The sequence below is a fragment of the Centruroides sculpturatus genome, unplaced genomic scaffold (assembly GCF_000671375.1).
Source record: "Centruroides sculpturatus isolate CEXI.00-Female unplaced genomic scaffold, Cexi_2.0 scaffold73, whole genome shotgun sequence".
In the NCBI taxonomy this organism is placed as follows: domain Eukaryota; kingdom Metazoa; phylum Arthropoda; class Arachnida; order Scorpiones; family Buthidae; genus Centruroides; species Centruroides sculpturatus.
Window position 1 is genome coordinate 779,973 of NW_019384330.1, and position 20,915 is coordinate 800,887.

The 20,915-nt window shown below is 29.6% G+C and overlaps 1 protein-coding gene across 1 annotated transcript in view; it reads right to left on the bottom strand.

Annotated features, from left to right (window-relative positions):
• LOC111629747 (cyclin-dependent kinase 14-like) overlaps positions 1-20,915 on the bottom strand; it is a 103,669-nt gene that overhangs the window by 17,711 nt on the left and 65,043 nt on the right. The window contains exon 16 of the mRNA XM_023373656.1: positions 15,453-15,516. Within this exon, the coding sequence (XP_023229424.1) occupies positions 15,453-15,516 (64 nt within the window). The remainder of the gene's footprint in view (positions 1-15,452; positions 15,517-20,915) is intronic.

A 20,915-nucleotide genomic window follows, 5' to 3' on the forward strand; every position in this document is an offset into this window, starting at 1 on the left:
AATGTCAAACAGACAATACAGAGATAAATGATGTAAGAAATAATACCTCTCGCATTTGACTTTTCATTTTCAGGTCCTCTTTTCACATTAAGTTTTGATTAAATGCAATTTTTTCCCTATTGTAATTGTAATTCCATCCACTGTTCTAATTGTTTCATAATTTGTCATTCCTTCAACTACAGCTTCTGCTTGATTCTTTGTCTATCATAATCATTCAGTTTGTTTTACATGTTTAACTTTGCATTAACTTCATTTTCATTCAAATTAAAAATTGTAAAGACAAAATTATTTCTAATAATAAGTGTTATCATCAGTCAAAGCCTTTATACTTTTCTAAAAGGTCAACTACAGTTAAGCATTTTTTTCTCTGCAATCAAGCATCAATTAATATCATTTACTCAAGGGCATTTATCTTAATGACCTATGCAAATATTTATGTAAATTTGAGATTAAAAACAATGATTTTATTCATTTCACTGAATATCAATAATAATGATATTTTAGTTTATGTTTATTCTAATACAAACTTTTTTAAATAAAGACAAAATTCTAATCAATATTATGCAAATATTATTATTTGCATAATATTGATTATAACTTGCACGAAACAATAATTTTAATCATTTATTATTATTATGTTCAGTGGATTTGAACTAAAATTTAGTTTTTTTTTAAAATATACAATGATAATTCATTCCACAATTAATTCATGTTTACTGATTCAAAGTTCATATAGCACAGATGAGAATAATGCATATCAACGATACATTTATTTTAATAATAATGCACATCCAATATAAAAAATTTAGTACTATTGGGTAATTAATGATCACTGGGGCATAAATAGGTGAAATATAAATGTAAGAAATTCAAATTACCTTTATTTAAATAAAAAAACCAAATAGTTTAGAGTAAACTACAGAATTATTAGAATATTTGATAAATATATAAAGGAAAAATTTTAATCATATCATCATTACAGCATTAATAGACCTCTTAATGCAGTAATGGCCTCATTAAAACACAAGAGGATAAACCAAAAAAGTTTTTCAATTTAATTTATAAATATAGGTAACTAGAATAAAAAGCTTTATGAATAATTACAATTTAGAAAAATAAACTCAAATTTTAATTTTAATACATTCAGAAGTACAATACATGCTATATCATTTGCTTAATGTTTCTATTTAATGGTAAAGAATTTACTAAGGAATTTCTATCATCATCAAAGATTTTTATATAGCAATTAAAGAAAGTTATCTTCTAAATAAATTTATTTTCATCATTCTTCTCTTTCTTTTTTCCAATGTAATGCTTATCATTAATCAAATCCATAAATAAAGTTATTTCCTTTTTTACAAGCATTTCTTTTTCTATCATTTTTATTATCCTCAACTCCGCCACTGCCTGTACAGGCAACATCTGCAGTTCTTTTGAATAATTTGTGCAAAATCTCAATCTATCATAATGTCATTAATCATAATATATTCAAATAACAAGCATCAGTCAGTTAAGGAAGGGAACTGAGGATAATCTACAAAACAGAAAAAAAAAAACAGTTATTAAGTGAAAAGGAGGAGACAATCACTGAACCATTAAATTAATTCTGCATATAAACAAACTCATTCTCAAAATCTTAGAAGGAAAAAATCCTGCAGAAAAGAAAAAAATGGCAATGACTAGCCTGAATTTAAGAAAGATCACAGGACACAGAATAAAAAATCATCATCAAAGACAGTCCAAAAAGCTTGCTACATTAGAATGTTGAACATATTGAGATTTGTGGGAATGATTGATGCATGTAATTATTCTAGTAAAGAAGTCAAATTTGATTTAATCATAAACATTTAGATTACAAAGTTCAAATTCCATCCTAACCTGATGTTGAAGGAGAAAAAGTAGAAGTTGTAGGTAATTACTCTTCCTGATTTCAAAACAGATGAAGATAGATACTGTAATTTGCTATAGCAAGGAGATTAATCCTAGGAAAATAACTTTCATAATCAAAATTATGAATGCTCTCTTTTTCTTAGAATTGATCTTTTTCTTACTTCAATATCTTAAAATCATTAAAAATTAAAATAATAAAAAAATACATTAAGTGTAGATTAAATTAAAAAAGATTAATTCCAAAGATTGAAAGAATCATCAAAGCAATAAATTTTTAAGCATTAGTACCAATTCAAGAGAAAGACAAGTACAGAAGAGTGAGAGAGAGAATGTTTATCATTGAATTATAAGATATAACAGTTTCTTATAATATAGTAGAACTCCAATTATCTAAGATAATGTGGACCAATGGTGACTGAAAACTTGGATAAAACAACCAGCCATGACCATTTTAGATTAATAATTAAAAATACAAGAAATTTACACTATTATTATTATTGGAGTTATACTTTAATACAAATGGTTTGTCTCACATTGAAACTAAATAATAAAAATGTAACAGAAACAAATCATTCTGTAATACATGCAATCATTTTTGAGGTAGAGCATTAGTGAAAACTCTTCTATGTGGCTTATAGAAGTGAGTTCATTGTCAAAATTTGATTGGTCAATTTTGATTAAACTTTGTCATTTTATATATTATGAGATGAAGTTAAAAAATGTAATAAAAATCAAGGGTCCATGATTTCACTTTTGTGATACAGTGGGGTCAACACAACAATTTCCAAGATAGCTAGCGTAAACGCATGCAATTTTTTAAAATTATTTTTTATGCCATGGAGGCATCATTGACATGGTAGCAGCAAGTGATCATCATAGATGGCTCCTCCAAAACATTATTATTGAATTGCTAGTGCTTTGACTCAATTCTTAGTTTCTGTTCAGACAGGAAATGGACTGTGCCTAATAAACTTTCTTTTATGAATTACAGTATAAGAAAAGAAGTGTATTCATTTACAGGTTTGCTTCAGGTAATGCAGCACCTTAGATAATTGGGGTTCTATTTTTTTCTTTTTCTAAATTCTTTCTGCCTTGTGGGCACTAAGAGGACTTTTTTTAAACAAGCCCTCTTATGGGTTTGGCCAGGCCCACAGTGGAGCAGCCAGGTGGTAAGGGAATAGGGCCCATCATATCCAGATAGAGCTTGAAAAATTCCTGGGGGTTTTTTTTTACCAATCTGGATTTAATCCTAGGTCTCCAGAGCTGCACCCTAACTGCTTGGCCATCTGGTTGTCAAATAGGGTTCTGATGTACTAAAGACTGTGAAAACAGTAAATTAACCATTACTGGCCCAAATCAAAACAAACTAAGAATCTGCCTGATTGAAATAATTCAAATAATTTTTCATATAAAAATACTTGTATTTCTGACAATGAACTAAAAATTATTACATTTTGCTATGTTCAAGAAAAGTAACAGATTATGAACAAAATGGACAATGGAAATCAAACTGTACTACAAAAAGAGATTTCTCCTAAAGATAGGAAGAATGTTTGTCTATATCAGTGATTCTCAAACTTTTTCGATCCACCGCCCCCTTTGTTCCATAAAGTTATACCCAACGCCCCCTAACCCATTTTCTCTTGTGTGAGAAAAGGATTGGAAATATTCTTAGGAAAACTTTTTTATGAATCTCACACTTTGTGCCCTTACTGTACATTGTTCTCATCATCTGGAAACCATTAAACGCAATGTTTCCTCTTATCAGCCCCAATTTTGCCTTTGGTCACCGTTCAATACCCTGCCTCTATCATAGATCTATTCATCGCGCCAGAAGGGGGCGTTATTACTTACTTTGAGAAACGCTGAGCTAAAATAAAAGTCAATGTGTTAGAAATATTCAAGTTGTGACCTTCAATAAAAAATAAAAAATATATAAAATGTCAACATTTTATATATATTCCGTTGAATTTTTATATATAGAATTTATCTGCCATCGCCCCTCTATATTTCCTTAATGCCCCCAATTCTCTTTGAGCCTTCTACTGCCCCCCTGAAAGCCTCCAGCGCCCACAAGGGGGTGTTATCGCCCACTTTGAGAAACGCTGGTCTATATAATCAATTCATTCAATGAGACTTAATAACAACCTATACTAAATAAGATGACAAATATATAAAACAAAAAATTTGAATTTTACATATTTATATATAAATAATTACATGCATACACATAACAATGACAAATCAATAACAACATTTTTAGTGTTTTTTCACATTATTATACACTTTTACCATTAGAAATTCAGCATGATTCTACAGTATCATTCAGCTAGTTCTAAAAAAATTCATTATAATTGTAAATGAATGTTAATACATTATAAATTGGCAAAATTGAAACCTAAACATATTTTGGAAAAAAAAAAAAACTGGATTAAGTGTTATAATCAGAATCTTGTAGCGATATCATCCTCTGTCCAATATTTATCAATTTCTCCATGAAGCATGTTCTATGATAAAATGAAATTTTCATAACATTCATTTATTAACTTGTTCATTTAAAGTAGTGAAAATTCTAAAAATTTATTTACAGAAAAATTTTAAGTTATAGAAAAGAAATGGCATTGAAATGGCCAATAAATTTAAAGATGCAGCTTTGTATATAAGACAAAGTTTCATAAATTAATAAACTGTTAAGTTATAAGTATATCCTAATGATAATGAATTAAGTTCAGCTCTGAATTAATTCATTATTCCTGACAAGGAATAAGACAAAAGTTAATATTTATCTATATCTCTGACATAAAAGATTAATATCTTTTTATGATAAACATCTTTAAAAGACATAAATGAACTATAAATTTTTCTGAGATAAAATGTAAAATTTGTTTGATAGATCAGAATAATTTTAGTGTGAAAATTCTGACAAATCTAAAATAGATGTATGGCTTTCAACAATACAATGTTTGTAGATATGATAAATTGAATCTATACTTTATTGTTATATACATATATATGTATATATAGCAATAAAATCTGCATTTTGATGACATATACATTACTGACATATGATAAAGTACTGATAGTGTGATACAGTAATAAAAAAATTGCTTTGAATGCTTTTGAAAATGCAAATCCATCAAACAGAGAGAGAGAGAGAGAGAGAGAGAGAGAGAAAGAGAAAGAGAGAGAGAGCTAAATGGAAAAAGAAATGTATTTTAGACTAATCCACTTGAATATAAATATTCTTATCCTAATAAATCTTACTATTATATGTCAAGCTGAAAAGAATGCAAAAGATATGAATATAAGATTTGATATATTAAAATATTAAATGTAAACTCTAAGGAAGCCATAAATAAAATAATAATAGAACTCTGAGCAACATTGTTTCCTACAGTAGCTATACAATTTACTTGGAACAGATTTTGTGTATATATATTTATACAAATTGACACATGCAATTGATCTCAACAGTCACAGTTTTCTATATTTTATATAAATAAAAAAATGACAAAAACATTTTAAAAAGCATTTTAAAAAGTAGTATTAATAACAATAAACTATTAAATAAGTCATTCAATCTTTTGAAACTTTATAATCTAATAATATCTGCAAATTTTTTTTATACTAAAAATAAAATTATTTATAATTTATTAGTAATAAAATACTAATTAAATATAAAATTAATGAAAATAATCATAGCTAAATTAACACTTTGTTTAAAACAAAGTTTTTTCTTCTAATTAGAAGTTTGAATATTTGTCTTCTTTCAGTGAAAAAAATTTTCCACAGAATTAATTGATTAAGAAACTAATATATCAAATGTATCAATTATATACTATGTATTTGTATAAGTATATTGTACAGTAGAGTCACATACAATGCGGGGAATTCATTACGCATTATAGGAAATCGCGTTATCGAAACCTGCATTATCACATGATTTATGAAAGTTTAAAACCTTGGCATATAAGTTGAAAAAAACATATACCTCTGATAGACAAAATTCAAGGGTGTTTCTTGCTTTATTTGTGCATTGTATGGGACTCTACTGTATTATAAATTGAGAAACTGATATACAGGGGGGTGCAAAAGTAAGTATACAGTTGTTATTATGGAAAAAAAACATTTATTTTTATGTACAAATTAACTCACAAATAAGGAATACAAACTAATAAAAGATAATAAAAATAATAATAACAAACACCAAACATTTGTATTTCTCAGATTCTCAACTGTATGGCTACTTTTATATATGTATACCCCTGTATATATATGTATACCTTAACACTACCTCACTTAATCAGCAAAAGATGGCATAAAGGTGTACTTTCTTTAAATCTGTTTGTTTGGTGCAATTTTGGAAAAAATATAACATCATGGATGCCATAGAAAATATTGACTTCGCTTGGCAAGAATTAACTGATAAATGCAAGTGTGGAAGTAGTTATGGCTGAAGGTATCCAAGAATTCTCAACAAGAAGAGCCTATCGCTGTCTCGTTATGTTGACCAAACTCAACCTAGTCTATATAACCAAAACGTACTGGAGGTAGAATAAGTTGAAAATGCAAAGGCTCAAGGAACAATCTATAAGAACCTTGATAACACCGTCTTGGCATCGTACGCAAAGCAACAGGATATAGACGTACAATGGGATCAAGCATCAATTATAAAAACGATGACTAATAGGCAAACGATCAAGCATCTGAAGAGGTTGGAAATCTATAAAGCACACACGAAAACCGGTTGTATAAACCATAGAGACGCCGACTCATTGTCCACTGCATGGAGATCTTTTCACAATTATTAATTTTTCACTATTTATTTAGTTTATTTGTTAATTTTTCATTAATTCGTCTGCTAGGGCGTTTTCCATTAATTTTTATTTTTATATTTATTTCGAACACATTTTATGTTCTATATTTACTGTTCTATTTTTGGTAACTGAAGATGATCGTTGAAAAACGATTGAAAACGTTTTTATTTTATTAAATTTTGATGGATTTATATCGGTGTAATTTATTTTTCAACTCAACCTAATCAACATAGCAGGACTAGGAGATATAGATGAGCAGGATATTGAGGAGTTACCACAGGTTTCTGCTAAGAGCCTTACCAACGATGACCTTCAAGAACTGGCAGAACATGGAATTCATGTGGAACTGGAAAATAGAGATTCTGAAAACAAAGAACCCAAAAAATTTCTCTACAGATTTCCTTAGTAAAAGTTTGGTAAGATAACTGAAATCATTGATCAAATTGTAGCAAATGATCCAACTTTGAAATGAGTGCAAAAGCAAAACAAGGCATTTTGGATGCAATCTCCTGCTACTGACAGAAAAGGAAAGAAAAAAGAGACAAATGAAACTTCACGACTTTATTGCAAAAGAACATGAATTTCAGAAAAGTCAGGACCTTCATCCCAAAAAATAAACTTTACATTTCTGTGTGTATATTTTTGTATGTTATTTAACATATTTTTATATTAATTTGTATAATAATATAACTTAAAATTGAAGTAAAATTTGCTTATTTTTGGTTACGTGTTCCCCTATCCCTATTTATTCTATGTTAAAATGACCTCATTTAATGCTGTTTCGCTTAGCGCTTCATTGTCTAGGAACGCATTCCCTGCATTAAGCAGGGTCTTACTGTGTGTGTGTATATATATATATATCTATCAGTAAAATGTTTCCTTATTTCTATATTTGGTTTGATAAGGCTGTAAAGTAGTGACCTTTTAGCAGAGTGGGAACAAAAGAGGCGCGACCTTGTCAATTGGACCCACGTGCAGTCGGGTAATACCACTTATAAGGTATTGACTTGTAAACAAGGAAAAACAAAGGAAGCGCCGGCTTTGTTAATTGGACCCACCTTCAGTCAGATGTTAGTACATTTGCCATATGGTAAACAAACGAACGTAAACAAGTTGCGGACGTTTGTGTAAGCTCCACTCTCGTCGGATGACGGTGGACCTGAGTGTAAGCTGTTCGGGCAAGAAGGGGTTGTGATCGGTTGGAAGCTCCCATCCAAAAAAACCTTTAAATTGCGGGACGAACGAGAGAGGAGGGAGAGAAGGACAAGAGACTGGTACACAGTAGTCTCAGGCACTAGGGAAGACCGCTGAGCGTAGAGAGAGTGTTCTCCTCTGTTAATCATCTCAGGGACGGGTTAGTGCAGAGACCGGACCGATCGTGCAGTTGAGCCAACTTCACAAGCTGACTGAGGTCTCTCCAAGGGTTATTAGTTCCCAGACGCCAATCTGGCACGTGAGTCACCACGCATGGTCATCCTGTACATATGCTATGTTTCCTAACTTGTACTTTCTACAACTGTAAATAAACTGTAAATATATTCAATTTGAGTGTGGAGGTGTGCTTTCCAACGAACCTGATTCACTACATCGAGTTGTGATACACAGGAAACCAACTCAACAAGACAGAGTTGGAAAAGAACGGCAATAAGATCTTCACTAAGACAATGCAACACACAGTGAGCTGAAAAGGATGGTGTATCCTTGGAGAACTTTCTATGGGACACTGGCTCATTTAGGTTTTAGACACAAAGAAAATCCATGAAACTCCATGCAACATACCTGTTATTCAGGCATGATTCTGAGACTAACAATCAGTGCTGAGTGATTTTATCCACTTGGCCACTGGTGGGCGGTAATTTCTATACATCTTACTTTTAAAAACATATAGAAAACTAGTTTAGATATTAATATAATTCATGAATTTATCACTAAAAACAGGGCTGGATCTAGGTGACTTTTGAAAGGGTAAATAGTTTTACTTATCTTGGTTGAAAAACAAAAAGAATAAATGTAATGTAATATTTAATATAATTTCATTGAAACTTATAAGTTGTCCAATGAATTGGGGAGCCCCCCCAATTCATAGGACAACTTATGAGATATAAGCTCCTAAACTTTTGAGTGATTACTGTCTTATGGTTCACAAAGATCATACAGAGAAGTCTGACCCTCAAACATTTGGTTTAAAGCTATGCATGGAGTGCTGTTAATTTAATGTTCTAAATATCACCATGAAAACTATCCCTGCTGAATAATCTACACAGCTTAAGCCTTGTAGAGTTTGACAGTAAAATGGTATGCAACTGATCACATGTAGCACATTCCACATTTTAACATGATTCATCCCAACAATGCGGATAACAACATGCTTGTTGAGAGCTGTTGCTCCAAATGTTGAATAACTAACTTTTCAAAGTCATCAGTTCCTATTGAGCATGGTCATCTCTGTCCATCTGATCTTTTAAAAAACTCTTTACTTGTAACTGATTATGAATTATGACAAGCATTGAATAGTGGAATATTTGGCACTGATTATGACCATTCACATTATAGTCTTTGCACTAATCATCCTTTGCATTTAGCTTTCCTTATAAATATCAGCTTGCTAGCTCCTTAGATGTGAATTTCTCCATTATTTCTTACAAACATTCACTTATTCAGCATAATTAAATGTGATACAGTTTCACATGTAGACAATATTATGTTGAAATGCAAATTAGGATGCCAACACTTTTTAAAAGAGGAGAGTTTAGCATAAAAATACAATTTTTATTATGAAATGTACATTTTCTTCTACTTAATCTTATAAAACATTGCACTTAAAGATATTCTCTTTTTGGATTTTGGGCTTTTATTCTTTATTTGTTTGACTACAACCTTTTCATTGTTAATTGCATTTACAATTTAACATAATTAAAAGTGGATTATCAATAAAGAAACAACAATAACTAATAAACATTCTCTGTAGATTCCAGTTTTCACTTTTCTAAATGCATCTGTCTGTGTTTTTAAAATTGCTAAACCTTGAAACAAGATGTGACAATGAAGGCAAGCTTTCCTATACTATATACATTCTATGCAGGGCAGCAGAGAAACTTTAGGTGCCTGTATCTCTTAAGAGGGTTGCAAAAACACCCAATTCATATACTAAAATTGCTTATATAGACCCCCCCCTCTACCACCTATTTCATTTTGTCAGTGTAATTTCTTAATATGTTGTACAACGTCACAGATGAGTATGAAATATTTCAAAAGATACAACTTAATAATAATTCAAAACAACTTTCCATTTATCATTTTGTTGCCTTCTTGATTCTGCCACCCAAGACAAGGACCCTGTTTAACCTGCTATAGATCCAGCCCTAACTAAAAGTATAATATATTTATAGGTAATACAAAATGTCTTCTAGCCACTTATCAGATTATAAAGTATTAACCAATGTCTTTCTAATTTTGTAAGAATTTAAATTTTTCTTAGATTTAAACAAGAGAAAATATTATTTTATTAATAAATTTGATTTGTTTTCTAGATGACACTGAGATGATATAAACTTTCTTACAACTGATAACTTATATGTATGAAAGTTCTAAAAACAAATAAAATACTGATGATACACTTATTTTTCAATTTTCAAAGTTCAGAGTTCTTTTTGAAGAATTTTATGAAACAAAGATTCTAATTCCTAAAACCAATTTAAATAGATTAATAAATATCTTAAAATTAATTAAGTTTCACACAAAAAAAATCTTATAAAAACATTATCCAAATTTTATATATAAAAATTTTAATTATTTTTCTTTCCATTATTAAAGGTTAATCTTATTCATTCTTGTTTTTACCAAAAATGAATGAAATAATTTTTTTATGTTTTATTTTCTTTAACTTTTTATCAAAAGACCAAAGAAAATTTAATATATATAAATAAATTATCTGCAATTAGTTTTCATCTTTAAATGTTAACAAAATTAAAATTCTCTTAAATCTTGCTTACATTATTAATTTTTAGAAAATTACTTACTTTTTTATATCATAAATTTTATAATATTTTACTAACTTAAAATTACAGTGGTACCCCAGGATACGAAATTAATCCGTTCTGAAACTGAGATTGTATCATGAAAATGTCGTAAGGTGAATCATTTTTTCCCATACGATTACATGTAAAACCAAATAATTCGTTCCAACACGAAAAACACACTTCAATTAAAGCTAAGTAGTACATTAAAAAAAAAAAAAAACTATAGTAAGGAAAACACCGAAAAATGCATTTTGTAGTTGTAAATGTATAATTAACATAATAGAATAATAATTAATTTAAAAAAATGTAGTTTTATTTACACTTTACCTTTGAAGATAGACGATGGTGGAGGTGTAAACTGGTGGCGGAGGAGAGGGAGAAGGGAAATGATACTAAAACTTAACTTACATAACATAATGTAACAATAACTTAAAAATAACTTAGAAAAGATAAAAAAATTAGTGTTGTTTTATATATATATATATATTTTTTTTTTTTTTAAATTTTTATTCACTGCTTTTTGCTTTCTTTCCTTCACTTCCACCAGCACTTTCACTAGATAGAAGTCGCTTGGTAAAATATCTATCCAAAGAGGTTTGGCTTTGCCTACTTTTTAAAATGTTTCTAAAATGACTTAAGCAAATGTCATTACTTTGAGCAGCAATACAGTCAGTGTGAACCTTTTCAGGATGTTTCTTTTCAATAAAATCAGTCACTTTCTGATAATACCTCAAGATTTCCTTTATTGAGTGAGATCCTTCCACGATGAAGCAAACACGCGGACTGAGACCAATGAACAGAAGTGAATAAAAAACGGCGCTGCAAATAAATGTAACATCATATGGTGAGTTTTTGTTTGTACTGTGGAGCAAAATTATGTTCAAATTTCATCCTTTGTATCCTGAAAATTTCATATGCTGGGGCGTTTGTATCCTAAGGTACCACTGTATAATTTTTTAGTTAAGAATTATACTATAAGTTCAGCTTTATCATAATCTAATTTCCTGATTTAGTTTCTTTACTTAAAAAATATGACATTAAAAAAATTATTCGACAAAAAATAGTTTTCTTAAAATCATTCTGTACGTTTGAAAAAACAATTCCCGTTGAATAAATTTCTAATCAAAAATAGTTCTAAATAATAGAGAACTACATCATTACATTGGAACCGGTTAACTCAAAGTCATTTTCTTTCCCAAATTCAATCATCTAGCATAACAAGTTAAATCAAATTCGTTAACTCAAATTATTCATAACTTTTTAACTCAAAGTCCAAATTTTTTCTGACTGATTCGAGTTAACCAGGTTTCACTATATTTAATTTATATTTTTCTTATTCAAAGACAATTTAAATATTGATTTTGATATAAAAATTGTATTTTCATTTGTTAAATTTAAAATATTTTAATTTTATATAATATGCTCTTCCTTGAATTATAGTCTTTAAGGACAAGCAAAATCAGATAGTAGATAAATAATATGATATGATAATGGTGTCATAATATCAGCAATAGCCAACAGGATAAGGAAACCTTTGGAAATACAGTAATACTACTGATTTTTATTTCAGATTTCTAACTGCTAAATTTTCATTTTTATTTCATTGACATTATGTTCAATAAAATTATCATTAGAAATTCTTAAATTTGAAATAATTAGATTTGTAATAATTCATTTTTTAAACTTAGTTTTAATATCAAAATTAACATCTAATAAAACTATGCAAAAGAAATAGTGATTCTCTTTAGTTTAGAATAAATATTTTACATTTACTGTAACAACATGATAAGCAGTCAGAAATTATCGAATAATAAATTTTCACAAAATACAGTTAATTATTTTTAGAAAAGAAAGAAATAATTGAATTTTGAGTATTAAAAAGAATTTGATAAATGTCAAAATAATAAAACAATAATCAAAATTTGTTGATAAACTTAACTAAATTTTTATTCCATAAACAAAAATATGAAAATACATCCATTCACAAAAAAGTTATAACCACACAAAAACTACATAATCATATAGATCTACTGATTTTAACAAATATTTCTTCTTTTTGTTGAAATTGTGTCTTTTGTTTTTTTTTTATTCAACTCACAATGAAGTGATATTTTAAGACAGCAGACTGTTATCATATCCACTTTATTTAATACTGTATCTTTTTACATTCATTATACACAAGTTATATAATGCTATCACTGTGCATATACAGAATTCATTATAAATATTTATATAATAAAAGACAAACTAAGAAAATTAAATATCTTCAAAATGTCTTAAACTAAACATACAGTTATGTCTCACACAGGTATGTAAATAATACAGTTATGGTCTAATTGACACCAAAACATCTTATTAAAGACTATTAAAATTGCTACCTGAGTATCCTATGAAAAGACTTGCAGAAGCATAGTGTTCAGAATTTTCAATTTACATCTGAAGGTATTTAAAAGCTACATATGCCTGTACAATACAGTAAAAGATACTACACACAGCTGACACAGTTTGACAAAAGATCACATCATCAGACAGAGAAGAAAGATGGTCAATTTGCCTAATAGTAGTTTGGGTTATTCTCACCTAACATGTGTTGGGAACACATCAGGGTACACAAACACAATGAGCAGACTAGTTCTTAAATATTGCATATAAGCATATGTATAATAATTCTGCAAATACAATATTATGCAGATAGAAATACCATTTGAAAATGAAAATTTGAAAACTAAGTTCTTCATACCTTGTAATATTTACTACTCTAAGACAAACAGAATACATCATAATTTCTTTTATTAATTCAACTTAACATTTTATTTTTTCATTTGTCATTATATATATTTTTTACTCTTTCTTTCATGTGGATACAAAAGAGGGTCTTTTTTTCATACCCATCATGGATTTTGCCAGGCTCACAACTAGGCAACTGAGTGGTGAGGGATTTATTGGATAAATCAGACAAACCATTCATAAAAAAATTACTCATCCAAATTTGATCTTGGAACCCCAGAATGGATGGCTGGCATCTTAAATGCTTCAGCCATCCTGTTGTTCAAATATATCTCATGTAGACTTAAATATTACCAGTTTGAATTTATTTAAGAACAGGAAATAACTAATCAAACAAACCATCTATTAAACACTAATAGATGATGAATGGTTTGGTTAACCTTTGGTTGCAGAGGGGAAATTTAACAATTCTAAAAATTCATTGTAATAAAAGTAACTGTATAAGCAATTTTCTATAGTCTATCTCCAAGGAAAAAAAAAATATCAAAATGAAAATAAAAATAGTATGTTCTAATGCATGAATAAAAGAAAATTGTGTATAGTGTGCAAGTTGCATAAAACAAACTTTTGGCACTATGAAACAAAACTGAAATCACAATGGAATTGTGAAGTCAAATACATTTTAATGTTTTTCTATTAATTGTAAATAGTTGCATAAATATTTAGGAAGTCATCTAGGACTACTTGAGATAGAATACAAATATATGTGGAATTTTGTTTTATGTGAAATCTACTGAAATGCAACCTTTGAATAAAATTAGACCATACTGTACTTATTTGGAATGCCCTCAAAATAATTACAACTCAAAAATAAAATATACAGTATATATTTTGTACTGTTCAATAGTCTATGATATTCTATGTATCTGTATTCAATATCAATTGATTTTAACAATTATTTATATTTCTTCTTTTCGTTGAAATTATGTCTTTTTTTTTTTTTTTTTTATTCAACTCACAATGAAGTGATATTTTAAGACAGCAGACTGTTATCATATCCACTTTATTTAATACTGTATCTTTTTACATTAATTACATGCAAGTTATATACTGTAATGCTATCACTGTGCATATACAGAATTCATTATAAATATTTATATAATAAAAGACAAACTAAGAAAATTAAATAACTTCAAAAGGTCTTAAATTCCAAATAATAAGATAACAGCTTTATTCATTTTTTACAAATCTTTATATTTGTCAATACGATATGACAAAAGTAAGACAATCTATCCAGTAGACATTACACAATATTACTATTTTAGGGATAAAAATGAAAAAATTAACAACAAAAACAAATTAAAAAATAAATATTACATATATGTATAAAAATCAAAAGAATACTTATTCAAAATAGACTGACAAACTATGCTTTGTGTATCAAATTTTTTCATATACAAAATGTTTTTTTTTTCTTTTGTGATATATAAAAGTTTAATTTCATAAAATCTTGTATTTAAAAATTTTTATTTTAACAACACTAAAAATATTGAATAAACTTTATAAAAGCATTTCTGATTTTGATATCCTTCATAAAACAATTTACGATTTTTGCAATTTGTTAAATTATTGTTTTATATTTTTATATACTGTCCACAATACTTGCTATCTATGTTACTTTCACAAAATTTTTCTGCTAGTTATGCAATTTAAATCAGTGAAATGCATGTTTATACTAAGAATTCCAGCTTTTCTCATGTTATAGTTCAATACATGAGATGAAAAAATATTAAATTTAACACATTTTCACATGTAAAAGTGAAATTGCAATAACAATACAATCTTTTGATGTATATCAGTTAAATTTTAAACAATAATTTAAAATATTGTTTTAATAATTAAAATTATCCTTATTAAATTCTTAGAAAATTAAATATTTAGTCAATTTGAAATTATAAAATTGATAGAAGAAAACTTTAAATAATTCAACTTGACATACCTGGTTTATAATTAGGAAAGCGTGATACACCCTCCCAAGTTTCTTCTGTTGGTGTACCCAAAACCTAAAATAGTCAAAAGTATAAATTAATATATTGATTTTTTGAAAAATATTGATTAATATATCAATTTTATTCTGATAGATATACAAGCAGTTATTTATTGTGACATTGTCACAATGCTGGGCTGCAATTTTTAATCATATTTTTAATTAATTTAATTTAAAATATATACTCTCCATTTCAAATTAGTAATGGTGTGTCCCTGTACATCATACTTTTCCTTTAACTGTTGTGCCGGTTATCTATCTAACACCTTTCAGGGGAAATTTTTGAATTGAAATAACTTCCGGTTTGCATTGGAAGTTCATATATAGTTAATTGAGGCCTCCTGCCCCTAAGATTTCCATATCTGGTCTTGTCTTTCATCTAAGTCCATTCTTGAGATTAAGGAAAGACAAACAGATGAATGGATGACAGTGAGAATTTATAGGTCTACAATTTTTTCAAATTGCAGCCCAATAACCTGACAAATGAATCCATAACTAATATAATTTAAAATTAGATAATATATATTAAAAAACTTCATATTGTTTCCTGCATTTTTTGAAGTTTTAATAAATGCTTAATATAACTGAAATTTGAAACAATTTCTGTGCCTTCATTTTTAATTACAATATTTTTAAAACTAGTATACATCAAGGCATTCCCAAATTTTAATGGAATTTTAATAGAATCTTATTAAATGTAATACTTTTTAACTTTATAAATGATGCTTTTATTATCCATTAAAGGTTTTTGTAATTGTAACATTGAATTTGTCCTATTGACTTTTTGTTTTTTCATAAAAATCACAGATTTGATACACATCTGGATACAAACATTTTCTACATTTATTATAGTTTTAATAATTAAAAACTGAAAAATTGTAGGTGTCACAATTTTGTACATCATATCTTCAAAGATCAAAATATTCAAATAATCAATTATGAATTTAGCAACCTGAGCTTTTTATGTGTACTAGCATAAACTAGTGTATCTACTTTCATAATGCTGGGCTTTGTATAAACATTTGTATAAGTTAATATTAATAAACTTTTAATAAAAAGTTTTCACTTATATTTTGATCTTGAAGCATCTTTTTCCATACTGTAGCCAAATCTTTATCTATATATTATGCAAATTTTAGAATTTTCTATTGTTTCTGAATGTTTATTTAAATCCATTGAGTCTTTGATATCCAAATCACAGTGCTGCTATTGATATTGCATCACTCATAAAATCTTATTTTTAAATGTGATTATTTTTTAAATTAAAGTATAATTTTGCTGCAGACATGAAAGAAACTCTAATGATTGCATTAACCATGACATCATAAACAGGAGAATGCATTCCATTGACTGTTGAAATATTGTTCATATTATATTTTTTAGGCCTAGATAAGCTGTGAATCCCCTTTTACTTTCCCAGCTGTTTATGTGTACATAACAAGTATCAAATAGTGTCAAATTTGACCCCCCAGTTTTTTTTTTTTTTTGCAAATCTTCATGTTTTAAGACAGGGGTGGCCAACCTTTTTAGCAGGCGGGCCAAATTTCAGAAATAATATTTCCTGCCGGGCCACGCACCTAATTTTTTTTTTGTTAATTTAAGTAAACAAGCAAGCGTGCTACAGCTTCAACCACATCGTTGCTTTCCAGTAGGTGAGATCGTGGTCAAACACTTGCCTGGTTTAATGTAAATAAACACAAAAAAATAGGTATATATTTTTTTTTTGAAGAAAATTAAACATAATTGAGAATCACTTATTCAATAACCGAGAAACATATTTATTAGACAAATAAAAAATATTTTAAAATGAGACATCTGACTTTGTTTTAAAGAACTAAGTGCATCAAAATTGATCTCGACTAATGTTGTCGCTACACGCAAACAGTTTTCCAAATGAACATCAGTAATTCGTGTTCTCACTTGTGATTTGATGTACTTCATGCGACTAAAAAGTTGTTCACATGCATAAGTGTTTCTAAATAGCGAAACCATCGACAGAGCATGTTTGTAAAACGCAGGATATTTATCCTTGTCCAAATACGTTCATAGAATTCTTCTAATGTTCATTTGGTGATATGTACAATAAAGTTAACATTTACGTTCATTTGACCAAGCTCCGCGGGCCACAACACGACTCCAGGCGGGCCGCATGCGGCCCGCGGGCCTCATGTTGGCCACCCTTGTTTTAAGACCTCCTGAATAAAAAGAAAAAAAAATTCACTTGTACGTGTTGACATCTAGTTTGCTTAATATCTCAGAATAGTGTAGATTAAGAAATGAAATTTGGCACGGTAGCTTGCATATGAGGGGCATTGATGCTATTAAATTTTTATGGTTAAAGGTAGAAAGGGTGGGGCGATAGGAGGAGATCATGTATCATTAACATTTACACCTTTTCATAAAACTCATCCCTACTTTCAAAATTAAGCTTTTTACCATTTTATAGTAATTAAAAATATGAAAAGTTTTTTAAAAATAAAAACTCATAACAGCCAAAAAGTTATGCAACTCTCATTGCTGGATGTTTTTTTGCTTTCATAACAAGAAAAAACATCCAGTAATGAGAGCATCATTAACTGTATTGGTGAGGCTCTGGTGTGAAATAAGTTCAATGTAGCCTTATATGTAATAAGTTGCATTTTTTTGGTTTATTCTTCTTGCTTTCTTCTCTGTAACTTATATGTTATTACAAATTGCAATCATGCTTAAATATATTACTTTGTACATCTGTTGATATATGCCTGCTTTATTGATTTCAAAAAAGCATTAGACTCCATAGACCAAAAGGCAATATGTGTAGTGTTTGAATCTTTTGGAGTGAACAAAAAAATAATAACTCTTCTACAGGACATTAATGAGAATGCATAGGCAGCAGTGAAAAATTTTGGAAGTCTTGGAACATGGTTTAAAACAAAGAAAAGTACCAAATAGGAAGACTTGAAGTCACAACTTTTATTCATAACTCTGCTAGAAAGGGCAATGGAATGCTTCACAAGTGATATCAAAGGCATACCTATGCATGGTCAAAGAATCAACAACCTTAGATTTGCAGATAATACTGTAATTTTTAAAGAAAATGCAACTAATCTGGAAAACACATTTAACAACTTAAATGTAGAATGCATAAGATATAGACTGCATATGAACTTAGAAAAGACCAAGACGATGATATTTGGAAGACAAAATCAAGATAAATGAACAAGAATTGAAAAGGCTACAGAATTTATATACCTGAAAAGAAAGCTGACTGAAAATCTAGACTATCTTGAAGAAACAAAAACAAGAGTAGCCAAAGGATCTGTGAAATCTCAGATTTTGCAGAGAAAATCTCTTGGATAAAGCTTGGGAAAGTCAAAACATCACAATAAAAACAAAATAAAAAATTCTGGACTCATGCATCTTTAGTGGCATACTCTATGGCTGTGAGGCATGGTTTTACACAAGAAAGCCAGAAGACGACTAGATGCCTTTGAAAGAAAATGTTATAGGAAGTTACTCAGAGTAGATTGGCATGATAAGGTCACAAATGACGAAGTCAATAAAAGAATCCAACCTGCAAAAATGCTATTCTAATGGGTCATCCAAAAGAAAGTTGGCATCTTTGGTCACATCTGTAGAATGAGTGACAAGAGAGCAATTAAAACAATAACACTTGGAATCATGGAGGGGACAAATAAAAGAGGCAGGCCACATAGGAGTGGATGGATGATGTAAAAGAATGGTATATAAAATAGTATTCAGAAGCTGGTTCACTGTGACCTAGATAGAGGGATGGAAAAGGATATTGAAAATGGCATCAGACTCCAACGGACACTGGTCCCATGGACAGCGTTGACATCTGTTGAATGCTTTTTGGTATATATCATAGGTAATACAATTTCCATAACTGCTAGTATACGAAGGGTGTTCAAAAAGTATCAAACCTTTATTTTTCTCATGTAAACCAATGATGCACGGGAGGTCTCTTTCGAAGGAGTTGTGGAGGGGACAGTCATGCACAGTCCTGAATTTTTTCCCGCCTGCAGGAAGCATCAGTCGCTGGCAGTCGACCTATAAGTGAGGATGTGTAGTGAATGCTCGTCGGATTCCACTAAGATGGAAAATGACTGAACAACATGAGCAACGATATTGCATCAAATTTTGCCAAAAGTTTGGCGATACTCAAGTGGAAACCATTCGTAAGATTCAGCAGGCTTTCAGGGATGATCCTCGAGGCCAAAAAAAGCGCAGCAGGTCTGCAGAAATGTCAAGGTCATGTTGACAGTTTTTTTCGACTCCCGTGAGGTGGTGTATTGTGAGTATGCACCACAACGCCAAACCATTCAAAGGAGTACTACCAGGAGGTCCTTCATCATCTTTGTGATGCTGTGCGATGCAAACGACCGGATCTGTGGTCAACCAAAACTTGGCAGCTCCGTCATGATAACACATCCCCCATTCTACGCATCTGATTCGGACCTTTGTTGCCAAACACAACATTCCTGTGGTTCGTCATGCTCTGCACTCTCCTGACATGGCTCCATGTGACTTTTGGCTATTTCCTAAGCTGAAAATGCCGCTAAAAGAAACCCGATTTTAGTCAAAAGAAGACATTATGCGGAATGTGACAGACCGGCTGGTGGCCATTCCAAAAGATGCATTCCAGCAGTGTTTCCAGCAATGGCAGGAGTGCTGGGAGAAGTGTATTACCAAGGAGACTACTTTGAAGGGAATTAGGGAATTAGTGACATTACCAAGGAGACTACTTTGAAGGGAATTAGGGTTTTGTACCTCAAAATCAATAAATGTATTTTTGCCGACCAAAGGTCCGATACTTTTCGAACATCCCTCGTATGTTCACTTTCTTCTACATAGTCTTCATATAATTCATCATCATCAAAAGTAAAAGATTCAATAATTTCTTCTTCCAATATTTATCTTATATTCATCTTTTCTCCCAAATCCATTTCTATTTTTCTAAATAATGCAATATTATAAACAACATACCACCTAGTCCAAACATCAATATGCATATGAATGCTATTTTATAGTGTATCTATATATATAAAAATGAATGTATGTCTGTGTGTCTGTCTTATGTCCTTCATGCATTACCACACCGTTTATCCGATTGCCATGAAACTTTGGGAAGTTGTTTAATATACTCTCGCGCAGGTTTGTGGCATAGTATGATTGCCATAAAACTTAGGAAAGTTTTTTAATACACTCCCGCAAAGGTTTCTGGCATAGTACATTTAACCCACGATAGATGGCGCGCGTTTATACGAGTGTATCGAGACAGTGTGTTCGATCGATTTCAAATTGTGAAGACCATTTCCCCCTATTTCAAAAAATATCTCTATATATGCATTTGTGAACTGTTATTTACGATATTTGTAATAATTTTTGTTTAATCACTTTATTTCAACTTTTTTT